The sequence below is a fragment of the Leuciscus leuciscus genome (genome assembly GCF_965113295.1).
Source record: "Leuciscus leuciscus genome assembly, chromosome: 21".
Taxonomy (NCBI): domain Eukaryota; kingdom Metazoa; phylum Chordata; class Actinopteri; order Cypriniformes; family Leuciscidae; genus Leuciscus; species Leuciscus leuciscus.
In genome coordinates this window covers 23,575,983-23,592,271 of record NC_138745.1, presented here as the reverse complement: position 1 = coordinate 23,592,271, position 16,289 = coordinate 23,575,983, and the positions used below count along the sequence as shown (strand labels likewise).

The following is a 16,289-nucleotide window of genomic DNA, read 5'->3' as shown; positions in this document are numbered from 1 at the left end:
TAAAAGTATTATAAGATGATGAGTAAATGAATGGACTTCAGTCTAAGCAAGAAGACTCAAGTTACCTATTTTGAATTCTTATAAGAACAAAAAAAAGTAAGGAAAAAACACTCACCCCATCTTCTTCTCTGTGTGGGTTTAGCCTGTTGTAAACCGCTTCAATTACACTACGTCTGGAAGAGAAGAGAAAAGAGACAGATTAGACAGAACTCTAAAAGCCCAAGGAAGACTCTGACAGGAAAATATTATTTGGTTTACAGCAAAACCTCAGATGTTTAAATTTAGAATAAATCACTATTCACATATTGTTAAGACATTACGCATTGCAATATTTTTACTCGATTCCTATATATTGATATTTCATTTACAGCTGTATTCTCACACCAAGAATCGATATCTTGAGTTAATTTCACATTAAAATAATTTGATCTACTAGGTTATATAATTATATAACAGCAACACTAGAAAATATTTTCACATTTAATGTTTAATTAATATAAAATTCTGGATGATACCAATAGGCCTATAATTACTTTCATGTTATGGACAACAACTGATAGATGGTTCAAATTAAAACTATACTATTGTGTCTAAATCAATGAGAAAAACTGTAAAAACTTAACTTTTATAATTTTGAATGATACAAGTGAATTTAGGCATTACAACATTACCATATGTCTAATATGTTTACAATAAGAAAAATGGATAATCATTTAGACATTTGCTCGAGATTAAGGATTAAAGTACTAATCTAAATGCAAAAACAGAAACAAAAGAGAAAAGAAAAACAAAGATCTTGGACCAAAATCATGCATCAATACCGCATCACCAAGTGTGTGCCGATTCCCACCACTAATACAAAAGTAGGGCAATTACAAAACGGCTCTGATCAGCAGAAATGGACAAATGTTACTAAATTTTGGATCCGTACTTGCTAGCGAGACCACCTCCTGGTGGCAGGTTGGGGATGCTCTCAGGGCGAAGGTTATGCATGATGTGGCTTAGATCTGGGATGCCCTCCTCCCCTGACTTCTCCATGATTTCTGCAGAGAAAGACAATTAGATTATCACACTCTTCCATTATCCCACATGTGTAATGGAAGCCTGGAGCATTTCTTCCACCATGACTATCGCTGTGAAAACGGTGTAGGCATTGGATCAGAAATCCCACTTATAGACAGAGTGTGAGAAAAATAACATCCAGCTGGAGAAAGAACGCCAAAAAGATTTCATCACAGCTGTCCTGACTACATCTCTAGTGGAAAATACAAGAATTCTTTCAGAATTTATATATTCCCCATCCAGAAAAGTTCCTACGAGCCTCCAGACTGTTCAGAACATGCCAGGAAGTTGACAGAGAAGAAACAGAGGGAGAAGAGGAGGACTGCAATCTAAACAGAACTTACACGGAGAGCATTTTCAAACCACATGGCAGACACTAAGGTCTTGGCATTAGGACTTTTTGAATTAAAAGATGGCCATTTCCACAACGCTCGATGGACAATGCAGAAAACTGGCTGACAAATAAACAGGTGCCACCTCTTACCTTCCACACGAGCCTCCAGGAACTTGTCCAACTCGGCCTCTCTCTTGACAGCCTCCTCTGATACCTTCGGTGCATTGGGGAAACATACTAAAACAACACTCATGTTGTCTCTGCTTCCCTGGTAAAAAAAAAAAAAAAAGAGATTGTAGGTTAAAGAAAAGGCAGTTCACTGGACAACCTGTTGAGCAAGTGTTTATAACACCACAAGCTTCTATTGTAAACCACCATAAATCTAGGCCGCTTCCAATTTTGCCAATATTTACCTCAGATGGAAATTTGTGACATCTATTCGTACTTAGACACTAAGCAGAACATCGTAGAGAAACATCTTTCAATTGGGGGGGGGGGGGGGGGGGGGGCACTTAGTTTCCAATGTATATATGAGCGATACATCATAAAAATGTATGAAGAAGGTTACAGACTAATACGGAAAGCCCTGACATCAACTTGAGCAAATCCATGCCAGATCCAGAGCTGTGACATCACTCACAAGGTCCCTGGCTCTGTCTGATCATCTGGAAAGCTGGTGTCAACAAAGGCAGAGGGCTCAAGTGTTTTTTTGAAAAGGGTATTGGATTCTTGAATGCCATGAGACAAAAAAATAAATAATAAATAAATGATATGCTTAAATGCAGCATGGAAAAGGGGAGTGGGGATTGTTTTTATACAATTTACACACAGCTGGTTTGTCTAATGAGAGTAGCAGGACTAGCGATTATGTAAAGACTCAATGATTCAACTTCATAAAGCTGTACAACTAATGAAAAACAGAACAAATGAAACGAAATTAGGGTAAAAAGATAAAAAAAAAAAAAAAAAAAAAAAAAAAAAAAAAAAAAAGCCATTTACTCTATTTGACATGAAGCAAACAGCGCAAACCATGATGAAATTCAAGGACAGCTTCTCTCCCAGAGCCAAAACCATCATGAACTCTAATATGCACTGATCCCTCTCTGCTACATAAATACATACACACATACAGTCTCAGGGTGCTATTTTTCAATATTCACTCTGCCCACGAACAGGTTTAGTGCAATATATTCTTAGTGCAATATTAAAATTTGACTACAAACTGTTTATTTTGTAATATATGTTTAATATTTGTCATATGAAATACTGTTTTTGTTGGTTGTATAATTTTTCTGGCACCAAGGGAAGCACTTACTAATTTCTTCGTCTGCGAGTATAATGACAATAAAGGCTTTCTATTCTCTTCTATGTCCAATTTGTAAAAAAAAAAAAAAAAAAAAAAAAGGACTGATTGTCAACAGTTTTTTTTAAGTCAGTCAAAAAGATTCAAGTAACAGCTTTGAACTTGCCTGCAAGTTGGCAGTTTGAATAACAGCAAAAAAACATGTCCGATTAGAGAAAAAAACGACTTGTCTGATCAGTTAAAAAGATAGTCAAATGCAAATGCAAAATAGTCAGTGCATTATTCAGAGCCACAACCGACCAATTAGAAATTAAATTAACGTTAACATGAGACTTACAAATAATGTATTTACTGACTGGCTGGTCATATGACAATGTGTAATTAAAAACATACACAACATTGTTTTGCTGTAAAAATTAATGGGTATTTATCAATTAATTAACACCTACTCATGGATTACCCTGCTTATACCATGCGTCGCGTCTGAATACGTTGTTGTTTTTGGAGCTCTATCGATTTGATTTATAATTCTTGATTTTTCTCGCTGCCTGCTGTGAGTGTGTCTGCTTCGGTGCTGTAAGCTCCGTCTTAGCCTCGTATTTCCTTGTTTTGAACCATCATTTACTACAATTTCTAGTTGTTTATATTACTACGAAATACAGCTTACCCAACCCTGACATCGCTAGCTTACGTTACTACTAGCACAACACGCTAGTAATTCGCTAGCCTGTAAACACGCCACCCGTGTGCGCTCAGCTATTTTTATTTATTTATTTTCTCTCGCGCGCTCGCGCCTTTGAGTTCAGAAAAGCTCAGGTGAGTAAGAAACACTCAACAAACACGGTGAGTAATGTCTTGTCCTGTTATTATCATGCGTTGCGTCTGAATGCGTTGTTGTTTTTGGAGCTCTATCGATTTGATTTATAATTCTTGATTTTTCTCTTTAAACTCGCTTACAATGAACATTTTCTACTTTTCCTCACTGAGAAGCACTAATGTTACTGCTCAAACCTCATTGTTACAACGCGGACTGTTGAGCAGACGCGTCTCAAGCCTATTAGTGATCCAACACTGCATACTCTTAAAGGTTACGTCCGTGGATCACGGCTGAACGCGTCTTCTCCACACTCACTTATAAACAAACATTTTTTTTTTTTTTTTTTTTTTTGCCTATCGTGCGTCTACTCTACACCCCTACCACTAAAAAACCTAAAAAACCTCATAGTTACAACGCGGACTGTTGAGCAGACGCGTCTCAAGCCTATTAGTGATCCAACGCTGCATACTCTTAAAGGTTACGTCCATGGATCACGGCTGAACGCGTCTTCTCCACACTCACTTACAAACAAACTTATAATATAAATTAGTATTAATATTGATAGCATCACTGGTAGCTTCGTTGCTAACTCACTGTCCATCTGTTAAAATGGCGAATATATCACATGTAAGTAGTCTACCGCTTGGTGCAGGTGAGGACACATTTGAGCTTCACGCACTGCAGTCTGAGCTGGAAGCTGTTGAGAAACAGATCCACAACCTTTTATTGAGACAGGCCGAGCTGAGAGACCGGTGTTTGGCTCTTGAAACATCACGCGCCGATGCACACAAATCAGTGTTTAACGTTACTAACCCGCTGACTCCGACCGCGTCTACTCCGTGCGTTCCTCAGCATCGGTCGAAATCAGCCATGGTCTCGTTCACTCCGGCTCCAACACGCCACCACGAAGCCTGGGTGGTTCCGCAGCGGAAGACGCGAGTCAGGTTTAGACCAAGACTTTCTCCGACCCTCCCGGTTTTCGAGTTATCGACACAAAACCGCTTCTCCCCTCTACGCGAAACAGAACGCGATGCTGTGATCATCGGCGATTCCATCGTTCGGCATGTACACGCTACGTTAGGTAAAAGTAAGGTGCAAAGTCACTGCTTTCCTGGTGCTCGTGTTTCTGAAATCGCTGCTCGCGTTCCCGAGATCCTGAACGGTGACGAGCGCGTCGGAACTGTGGTCCTGCACGCGGGAGTGAACGACATCAGGCTGCGCCAGACGGAGATTCTGAAGAAAGACTTCAGGAATCTAATCGATACGGTACGCAGCACATCGCCTGAAACAACAATCATTGTGTCAGGACCGCTTCCCACGTACCGACTAGGGCATGAAAAGTTCAGCAGATTATTTGCGCTAAATGAATGGTTAATGTCATGGTGCAATGAGCAGAAACTGCTCTTTGTAAATAATTGGAATCTGTTTTGGGAGCGTCCTAGGCTTTTCCGTGCTGATGGCTTACACCCAAGCAGATTCGGAGCGGATCTTCTGTCAGATAACATCTCCAAAATGTTAAATACCCTTTGACTAGTAACCAAAAGTCCAAATCATAGTCTCTGCTGCACCAATTCAACTGATATAAATACTAGTGTAGAACATTGCATAGAAACCGTGTCTATTCCTCGTTTAGTGAGATCAAATAATAAATCTAATGCAGGATCTAGGAAAAATCTAATTGTTATTAAAACAGAAAATGTTGCTATTAGTAAACAAAAACTATTTCTAAAGCTAGGTCTTCTAAACATTAGATCACTCACACCTAAGGCAGTTATTGTAAATGAAATAGTCACAGATAATAGCTTCGATATACTTTGCCTTACTGAAACCTGGCTTAAACCAAATGATTATTTCGGTATTAATGAGTCTACTCCTCCTGGATACTGTTATAAGCATGAGCCCCGTCTGATTGGTCGTGGCGGAGGTGTTGCAACCATTTATAAAGATATTCTAAATGTTACCCAGAAAACGGGTTATAAGTTTATTTCATTTGAAGTACTTGTACTAAATGTTACGCTCTTAGATGTTAGAAAAACATCCCTATTATCTCTAGCCTTGGCTACCGTATATAGACCGCCAGGGCCTTACGCTGATTTCCTAAAAGAGTTTGCAGATTTTCTCTCAGACCTATTAGTCAATGTCGATAAAGCACTAATTGTTGGAGATTTTAACATACACGTAGATAATCCAAATGATGCGTTAGGAGCTGCGTTTACAGATTTATTAAATTCATTTGGGGTCAAGCAAAACGTCACCGGACCAACACATCGTCTTAATCATACACTCGATTTAATTATATCACATGGAACCGATCCAACCGATATAGATATCATTCCACAAAGTGATGAAGTCACTGATCTAGGGCTGGGATAAACGATTATTTTTTAAACGATTAATCTAGCGATTATTTTTTCGATGCATCGATTAATCTGACGATTAATTTTTCCAGACCGATTCGATTTCGATTATCTCCCCATTAATTGACTACTAACAATTTATACATGTTGATTTACATATCTGAATGAAAAAACATGAATTCCTTAACATTGCAATATGTTTATTGCTCTTAAAATGACAAAATAAAAGACTATACAAGTGCAAAGTAATGCATTCTTAGTCAGAGATAGCATTCAATAAAACCTTAAAGCCTTGAAAACACATAGCTTACTGAAACAAGCTTACTGAACACATAGGGCCTAGCTTACTGAGAAAAAGTTCTTTCAGATGAAAATAACAACAACTTGATGACTAGCATTCAATAAAAAAAAAAAAAGGTCACCCAAAATACTTGTTTAGAGCAACTGAAAGAATACAGTAACCAATGTAAACTTGAGGGCTTTAAGCTAATACAGAGTGCTTTTCCAACAAAAAAAATAAATAAAAATTAATAGTGGGAGCCAGCAGCCTGTCATGGAGAAAAAAAAAAATCTCCGAATGCTCCACGTGAAACTTTGGTGTTCCGCCCTTTTTCTATCGTGTCTAATGATTTTGGTTAATATGCACGAGGGAGAGAGAGAGAGCAAGACAGCGCTCGTGTAGTTTGAAGACTTGAATGCGAGCGCGCGTGAAACTTTGGTGTTTCGCCCTTTTTCTATCGTGTTTAATGATTTTGATTAATATGCACGAGGGAGAGAGAGAGAGCAAGCAGCGCTCGTGTTGTTTGAAGACTGTGAGTGCACGCGCGCGGCCGGGGCTCTCTCTCGTACGCGCCCCAGCAGTCAGTCTATTCTACATCACTCACCGATCAAATAAGGCTTTGACAGCCGCCAAAAAAAAGATCAATGCAGAAAAACCCCTGGATTGGTTATATAACGTTGGACAGAATGTTGATCCGGCCATCGCGTATATTCAGCGCACATAAGGTAAACGTTTTGCAAAGGTTTTTTAGAGAAATAAAAACAGGTCGACGAATCGATGCGCATATTTTGCGTCGACGTATTTTTTGCGTCGACGTCATCGATGACCTCGACGCGTTGTCCCAGCCCTACACTGATCACTACATGGTAACTTGCATATTACGTACTGCTGTAATATGTCATGCGGCGTCGCGTTATCAACCAGGCAGAACAATCCTCCCATCCACCATAGATAATTTCTCAAATTGCTTATCTAATCTGTCTCAGCTGCTGCCTGAACCCAAACAAACAGATGAACTAGAAGAACTAACTAGCACTATGAGCACCATTCTCTCTAGAACATTGGATGTGGTTGCACCTATTAAATTAAAAAAGGTCAGAGAGAAAAATAAAGCACCATGGTATAACAATACTACGCATGTTTTAAAGAGAGAAACGCGTATTTTAGAGCGTAAATGGAAACAAACTAATTTAGAGGTCTTTAGAATCGCGTGGAAAGACAGTATGTCACGTTATAAAAAGGCCCTAAAAGCGGCCAGGGCTGAGCACCTCCGCAAACTAATAGAAACCAACCAAAACAATCCAAGGTTTTTATTTAACACCGTGGCTAGACTAACAAATAAACAGACGTCACCCGAACAAAATATCCCGTTACAGTTCAGTAGTAATGATTTCATGAACTTCTTCACTGAGAAAATAGAAAGCATCAGAACCACAATTGTAAACGTTCAATCTTCAATCGCGCCTTATAATTCAGCTTCAATTATCACCCCGAAAGAACAATTACAGTGCTTTACAATTATAGAACAAAAAGAGTTAAATAAACTTATCACTTCATCTAAAACAACAACATGTTTATTAGATCCTATACCAACTAAACTACTGAAAGAAGTGTTACCTGTAGTGGAAGATCCTCTCCTCAATATTATTAACTCGTCTTTATCTTTAGGTCATGTTCCAAGAACATTTAAACTGGCAGTTATAAAACCTCTCATTAAGAAACCACAATTAGATCATAATAATCTAGCAAATTATAGACCCATTTCAAATCTTCCATTTATGTCTAAAATATTAGAAAAAGTGGTGTCCGCTCAACTGGGCTCTTTCTTGCAACAAAATGATATCTATGAAAAGTTTCAGTCTGGATTCAGACCGCATCATAGCACTGAAACTGCGCTTGTTAAAATCACAAATGATTTACTTTTAGCTTCTGACCAAGGCTGTATCTCAATACTAGTTTTACTTGATCTTAGTGCTGCGTTCGATACTATAGATCATACATTACTCTTAGATCGACTACAAAATTATACTGGTGTTCAAGGACAAGCATTAAGCTGGTTCAAATCATACCTATCTGACCGCTACCATTTTGTCTATTTAAACGGAGAAAAATCGATCATAACTCCAGTAAACTATGGAGTGCCGCAGGGATCTGTATTAGGCCCTCTGTTATTTTCAATATATATGATGCCACTTGGAAATATTATAAGGAAACATGGAATTAGTTTCCATTGTTATGCTGATGACACTCAAATATATATTTCATCACGGCCGGATGAAAACGCAAAATTTTCCAAATTGACAGAGTGTGTTAAAGATATAAAAGATTGGATGACCCGTAATTTTCTTTTATTAAATCCAGACAAGACAGAGGTAATACTTATCGGTTCAAAAAACCGCCCACAAAACCTCGCACAATACAACTTTAACATCATAGGATGTCCTGTTACTTTATCCTCTACAGTAAAAGACCTGGGTGTTATACTCGATTGCAACCTTTCTTTTGAAAATCATATTTCATATGTTACAAAAACAGCCTTTTTCCACCTTAGAAACATTGCTAAGCTACGTAATATGCTATCAGTTTCTGATGCAGAAAAGTTAGTTCATGCATTCATGACCTCGAGACTGGATTACTGTAATGCTTTATTAGCTGGTTGTCCTGCATCCTCAATAAACAAGCTACAGTTAGTCCAAAATGCCGCCGCTAGAGTTCTTACGAGATCAAGAAAATATGATCATATAACACCGATTTTATCATCACTGCATTGGTTACCTATAAAGTTCCGTATTAATTATAAGGTATTGCTACTGACTTATAAAGCCCTAAACGGCTTAGCTCCAGTCTATTTAACGGATCTTTTATCACCCTATAATCCATCGCGCTCTTTAAGATCACTAAATTCAAGGCTTTTGGTCATACCTAGGATATCCAGAACCACCAAAGGAGGGAGAGCACTCACATTTGGCTCCAAAACTCTGGAATAGTCTTCCTGATACTGTTCGTTGCTCAGACTCGCTCTCCCAGTTTAAAACTAGATTAAAGTCGCATCTCTTCAGCCAGGCATTCATATAATCCTACAGTTCAAACTACAATCCGGCCTCTAGCTCATAAATGCCAGAGGAGAACTGGCCCCTGACTGAGCCTGGGTTCTCCCAAGGTTTTTTTTTTCTCCATTAGGTCACCTGATGGAGTTTTAGGACACCATTAGGTCACTTGATGAAGTTTTTCGGTTCCTTGCCACTGTTGCCTTTGGCTTGCTCAGTTGGGGATATTTTGGGGATATTTAATTTAATTTTATCAATCAATAAATTCCTCTTGAAACAAACTTTGTTGTATTATTTTAATTTAATACTGTGAAGCTGCTTTGATACAATCTGTATTGTGAAAAGCGCTATACAAATAAACTTGACTTGACTTGACTTGACCTTGCCAGCAGTGACAAACAGAGCTTGTGTAAATTACCTGCATCTGTGCAGCGTTTCTCTACTAACAATGAAGCTGTGAGTTTGATTGCTTCAAAAACAGCAACGTTACCACCTCGTTGAAAATTACTTTAGTCGCGGGACAGTATTGACAAACAAGTATTTGTGCTCCTAAATGTTTTTGTGTGTGTGCAGTAGTGGTGGGAGAAAAAAATCGATCCATCGATGCATCGCGATTCTCTCTCCAACGATTCTGGATCGATTCTGAGAATTTCAGAATCGATTCTGAGCTTAGTTTTTTACCAGATGTGCGATGACGCTGAGTTTGCTTTAGAAACACCCGTCTTCTGCTTGCTAACAATTCCTCACACACGCACACAACTCGAACCTTCCGTAAAATAATCTTTCATAAAGTTCGGAAAGGTCGAAGCGAATTACAAGGACATTCACAGGCTTCATTGCACAGGATGCGCTGTGAGAGACGCGCGCTTGTTTTGATGTTACACTTAAAGTGTGCTGTCTCGCCCGTCTGTATTTTCCTTACAAATGCTCTACGAAGTCATCATTTATGTGGTTTGGAATGCAGTGGACTTATATATTTAAAATATGAATCTCACTAACAGAAGGCTGCTTTCAATTTTAAATGCTGACGCACGCTTTGTTTGTGTACGAGACTGCTCGCGCAAGCGGCTGTGCGACTCCGTGTAAGTGGTTTAATATACTTGTGCAAAATGAACGTAAACACAGCCAGTTATGTCTTCAGGGATTAAACGGACAGGACAAACCACATTACTTCTTATATTTCAAAAGAGATCCGAGCGTGAATGCAGCTTAATAGATCTCCCGCAGTCTATGTCATAGTAAAATACAAAAGTACGATGAAGAAAAATCACTCACAGTTCTTGAATGGAAAATGTTCAGATAATCTTAAATACTGAAAGCACTCTTTGTTTGTTGTTTGCCATGTTTCTTTGCTCCTCTTTATTATTTGCTACTTGCTTGTATGGTTTGAAGTTATATAAGTTTAAAATTCTTAAAATACAACTGTTTTAATGATTTTTTTTAATTTGTAATTATTTTTTAAAAAGTACTTAATTACTTATGTAAACTAATGAATTAATAAGGGGGGAAAAGTAGATAAAGAATCGATCTGGAATCGGATCGTGACCTCCAGAATCGGAATCGGATCGGATCGTGAGGTGACTAAAGATTCCCACCTCTAGTGTGCAGTGCGATCTCCCATCTCTGTGTGCGAGTGCAATTAAGGTGAACGCACACTTACCGGCCAAAAAAAAAAAAAAAAAAACAAGCATTCAGATCATGATATGAAATGAAATTTAGTTATTGTAAGTTTAAATCGAAACAAGGTGTTATATTCTTCTAAAACAGTCATATTTGTATGGCACTAATCATCACTAGAGACATCTGTTGTGATCTCCTCACCTTATGTAAACAGGTGTCCACCACAGAGTTGCAGATCTTCTCCAAATCATCCCACACCTCCAGCCGAGAACGTACAAAATCACACAGCTCCTCATTAGTCATCACATCCCAGATACCATCGCAGGCGAGCACCACAAATTCATCCTCTTCTGAAACGCGTGGGATTTCGAACACCTCCGGTTCCGGAGATACCAGCTGCTCAGTGGGGCCCTTTCCATCCACACACTTGTAGTCATAGTCCCCCAGTGCGCGCGACACTGCAAGAGAACCATTCACCCTTTGGATCATCACAGAACCTCCTGCGTTCTGAATGCGCTCTTTCTCACGTGGATTGCACGGCTTGTGATCTTGTGTGGAGAACCGGACCTGTCCGGCACGGCTTAGCACAGCACGCGAGTCTCCGCAGTTGATGAAATAGAGGTGCTCAGGGGACACCAGCACGCCAACCGCCGTGGAGCCACTACGGTCCATGCCGTTACGTAGATCTGAGAAGTTGCGCATGTACTCGTCGATCTTCAGGAAGCCAGAACGAATGCCGACTTTAACGCCCTCCACGGAGTCGGGGCCAGAACGGAAGTCCTCGCTGCTGGTTATGATGTGCTCCAGCAGGTGTTTGGAGCAATAGTTGGCCACGCGTGAGCCAGCGTGACCGTCGTACACCGCGAAGAAGGACCAGTCGTCCAGGCCGTGAGGCAGACCCACTGCGGCCGTGTGTGCATCCTCCATCTCTACCCGCCAGCCCTGCATGCTACTCAGGCCAAAGAGCAGACCGTTGCCCGCCCCATGAGCATTGTGTTTCTCTGTCTTCGGTTTGTCCAAGAAGGCCCCCATGGCTCAGGACACCGTCTGCAAGAGAAAGAGTGAGGGATGCGAAGTTGCTTTACTTGTCAAAAAGCATTTTATGATGCTTAAGTATTACAACAACAAAGAGCATTTTGAGAGGTTAAAGGCATATTTTACCAAATAATTTAAATAGTCATTATTTACTTACCCTCGTGTCATTCCATTAAAACTTTGGTTAATCGTCAAAAAACGAATTACGATATTTTAAATGAAACCTGGTTTCTTTAAAAAATATCTTAATTTGTGTTTTAAAGATGACGTAAGATGATGAGTAAATAATGATAGAATTTTCATTTTTGGGTGAACTAACCCTTAAACAATATCATGCCATGTTATACTAAACATGTTACTGGCAATTTAATCCACAAACAAAGGTTGGGCTTTTTTGGGACATCAGCCAAACAAACACTTGAGCACACCAGCAAAGCCGTTGCATTGACGACAATGTTCTTTAGTATTACACAGTCATCAATCTTCTTTTGTTCATAAAACAGTGCATGTAAAAACGTATGAGACTGAAGGCTATGAAAGTGACAGTTACTGACAGATCTTGATGTGATCTAAAGGCTACTGTAACAGCAGATATGAAGATAATAACAAACTGCCAAAAGCTCATCAAAGGCAAATAAATACTTCAAACAAACCTCAGCAATTATGTTAATCAAGACCAATTAAATACAATGAGCATACAAGCATATATGACTAAAGTCAAAATTCACTGAGTAGGCAGAAAAATAAATAACACTATTTAACCTAACATTAAATAGTGTACTTTTGAAACATTTGGCATGACGTTCAATGAGAAAATCTTTGCAGAAGTGACTTATCACTGGTTAACTAGACCCATATCATCATAACTCACCTTGAAAGGCACTATGCAATGTAAAATGTGCAGGTGTGTTAAAATGGAGCATTTAGGCTATGTGATAAAAATACACTAAACCTGTATTATTGTGAAAAAACTACAAAATGTAAAAGTGTTTGTAAGATAATTGTGAGCATGACTGTAGGATTTCAGTGAAGGGGTAGCTCAGAGAATGAAAGTTTCCTGTCAAAAGCTGGATCTAAACCCTCACAGTATTATAAGAGAAGCAGTGCCTAAAATGAAAGCATATAAGGATGTCAAAAAAGGCTTCTGGACACATAATCTACACAGACAGATGGGGTGTGTCCGGACGGTAACTAAAGCTTCTGCATCACATTTCATCTTGAGTTTCATCTCTACCATGAGCCACGCTTGGAAAAAAACTAAACAAAAAACAAACTGGCTTTGGCTATCTTAACCTCATCCTCAAGACAAGCAAGCACACAGACATTAAATGCATTTGTGTACTGCACAAACGCAGCATGCATGCAAAGCGCACTTTGAAGGAGCTTAGCAGAACTTACAAGACCAGAGGAAAAATGTATTATTGATTACAAACTACCGAGACAGAAGGCAAAATGTATTTTTCATAAGTCTGATTCCCCATCTGAATGCAGGATTAGAAAGTGTGGAACAGCTTTAAGCCGCTTTGGGCAAACCCCAACCGTAAGACCATTACATGACTCCAGGAATAGCCACTGAAATGTATTACAAGCCCAAATAAGCCATTAGACAAATGGAACGAGAGCTGCCTCGTAAGCTATGCGATCACAACTTGGGACCTTGACCTAGCAAACCCAAAAAAGCCAGTAGGCTACTAACTAGAAACGAGTCAAGGTTTGCCAATAGATATTACAAGCAGGGTCATGGGAGAGGTCAAATTACAGTTTCTCTCATTCTCTTGAAGCGTCCCACTTCACAGGTCTGTTTATCCATTGGGAGAATGAGAACTGGCAGTGGTCAGCCGAGCCGGGATCCAGTGAAAGTTCCAGCATTCAGAGGATCATGGGCTTGTCCAAACCTGAGCATGTGGCCCATCAGGGACTAAACTAGACTTACCCAGAAGGGTGGTGCCCATTGCCAGATATTTGCTCACTACTCCACACACATGACAGGCATGGAAGGCATGTGACCAAAAAAGGTGGTTGGGAGCTGGAGTGTGTGTTTGTGTGTGTGTGGTTGGATGAGGGCACAGGTTGTTGTGCAGTGTCATGGCTCGGCTGGCCAGGCTGTCGGTTTGGCAGGTCCTCCCCCTCTGAGCATGGCTCTTTTTATATCCCTTCAAACTCAGATTGGGTTACTTGCTTCTGAAAGTGGGCAGGGGCGAAGTGGTGCATCCTTACGGCTGTTATTCATGGGGGGGGAACGGGGCTTCTTCCCAAAATTCGTGTTCAGACGTCCTTGTCAGATCCTCTTCATTCTGAGGCCTTGAGGCTGGGATGATCTCGGTCAACAGTAAAAGGGCTGATCCATCATGCAGCGCTCGCTTTGATCAAACCCTGCCATTAGCATGGCAGATACACTCAAGAGGAAGCTTTGTTAATGCTCAGGCTTCAAAACAAGAGCACAAGACCAGGTGCAGTAAACGCACGAATGTATCAGATCAAACGTTAATAAACAGGCACAACAGCAGGAAATGAGGGGGGTTTGGAAAGGTGGCTGGATGTGGACCTGAGGAAGGGATGGTTGAAACTGGACAGTTTACCTTCATCTCCACACCACACACTAAAGGCAAGATTAAACATGAAGGTCTGGCACAACTAAATGAAAGAAATTATTTTCAGTTTACTGCAAATGCTAAGTATAGACACTGATGTATTAATCCTGGCTGGAAGTGCTATGGATTAAATTACAGGTTATACAGTATTATATTGGGGATACTGAATTAATACATGGGCCAAGTATCGATATTTTCAGGGAGTGAATTTCAGCTCGCGATTGTGAGTATTGTGCATAATTTTACCCTAAGATCTGCGCTTATAATGCGGGAAATAATGATCATTAGAAATATTTCTTCATTTAATTTGTCATTTCATAAACAGTGCAATGCATCTTTCTTGTGCATGAGCTGTGTGTACAGGAAGGGTGTCCTTGCATATTTCTGAACATGGACCAATATGTTTGCATGCCTTTAACTCAAGAAATATTAAAGATATCTTACTATCCTTTTAGATACTGGTTCTTAAACTTCATTTTAAAGGCCCTTGATGGTTGAATCCCTCACCATTTGTCACCGTTTTCATATAATGAAAAAAATTTGCTAAAGTCAACAGATTTACTAAATAGATCTACCAATCTCTGTGTAAAAATAAAATAATGATGCTGCCATCTTTCTAACACCCCTCTTTGGTTCTAAATCTCAGGTGAAAATGGTAATATTTCATGTCATCTCTACAAGATTACTCAAGTAAATATTCATCCATGACATTTAATATTTGGCCTTCATCACTATTTATGTTTGTACAGAAAAAAATATGAACAAAATCAAACATTTGACCCAGGGAAGTTTCCAAAATTTGGTTGATTTGACACGTAATGATCCAGTAGCCTCTCGAATACTGTCTGTATGAACGTGCAACGATGTTTTGTTGTAATAGCTTACACAGCACAGGGAGGCTTAATTTGAATTGCTGAACAACATTTACATAAAGACAAGTTAATAGTAATAAAATAAGAACAAATAAACAAACTGCAAACAATAGCACAAATAAATACAATAGAGTAAAGAGACAAATGAAATAAACATGGCTTCAAGTTTAACAGTGTAAGAAATACTACAGAAATGAAAGTAATCAAACAGTAACATAACACTGGATAGTTTTCGTTGTAAAAATTAAATACAGATTAATGCTTACAATTAAAGTTACAAAAAAGTTATTCAGTCAAGAGCAGTGAGTGATTTTCTCTGTCTTTTGTAGCAGGTTTATTAGGCTGCTATCACTTTAAGAGCTTATGCACAGATCCAATATACCATTACAGTGTTTACGTTCTAAAACTGACTATTTACCTGAATACTCGGCAAGACGGCCATTTTGATATAATTTTGTATGTATTTGACTGTTTAAGCGCAATAAGCCATGAAAAAAAAAAATTTCGATTTGGGAAAAAAAATTTACTCGCAAGCTCTTTGAGGCGGCTTTACGAGAGCATCACTTGTACCTATAAATCAGTGGTGCACATGCTTTTGGTTAGTGTGAAACCTGCGGGAATTACTAAAATGATGTGCAAAACAAGCACATACAACCAGAGCGAATGAGGAGGCGTGTGTGTGTGTCAATTTGCCGTCAGAGAAGAGAAAAAGTGAGAAAGCACAGCTGGTATTGGTGTGCCCTGAAAAACACTGCTAAAAAGTGGTGCAGAAAACTAATACAAAGAAAACCTTCCAACATGGATTATGAAAATATATTAAAAAAAAAAAATTTGACAACAAAGATAAACTATGCAGTTGAGTCATAGTTCAGTAGACATCAGCAGGACACTATACAAATACATTTTTGAATAGCCACTGAAAATACAGTGAAATGATCATGATATTTTAAAAAGAGAGCTGAAGGACTATT

At 39.1% G+C, this 16,289-nt stretch overlaps 1 protein-coding gene and 1 long non-coding RNA gene across 3 annotated transcripts in view; one reads left to right on the top strand and one right to left on the bottom strand.

Annotated features, from left to right (window-relative positions):
* LOC309485129 overlaps nt 1–16,289 on the top strand; it is a 183,690-nt gene that overhangs the window by 49,769 nt on the left and 117,632 nt on the right. The gene's annotated exons all lie outside the window — the stretch shown is intronic.
* Nucleotides 1–16,289, bottom strand: part of ppm1bb (protein phosphatase, Mg2+/Mn2+ dependent, 1Bb) — a 36,538-nt gene that overhangs the window by 5,854 nt on the left and 14,395 nt on the right. For both annotated transcript variants that reach the window (XM_082151758.1, XM_082151759.1), the window contains exons 2-5: nt 11,022–11,867; nt 1,547–1,664; nt 932–1,043; nt 116–173 (exon numbers count right to left, since the gene is read on the bottom strand). In XM_082151758.1, coding sequence (XP_082007884.1) covers nt 116–173; nt 932–1,043; nt 1,547–1,664; nt 11,022–11,852 — 1,119 coding nt within the window. In that variant the 5' untranslated portion in view covers nt 11,853–11,867. The remainder of the gene's footprint in view (nt 1–115; nt 174–931; nt 1,044–1,546; nt 1,665–11,021; nt 11,868–16,289) is intronic.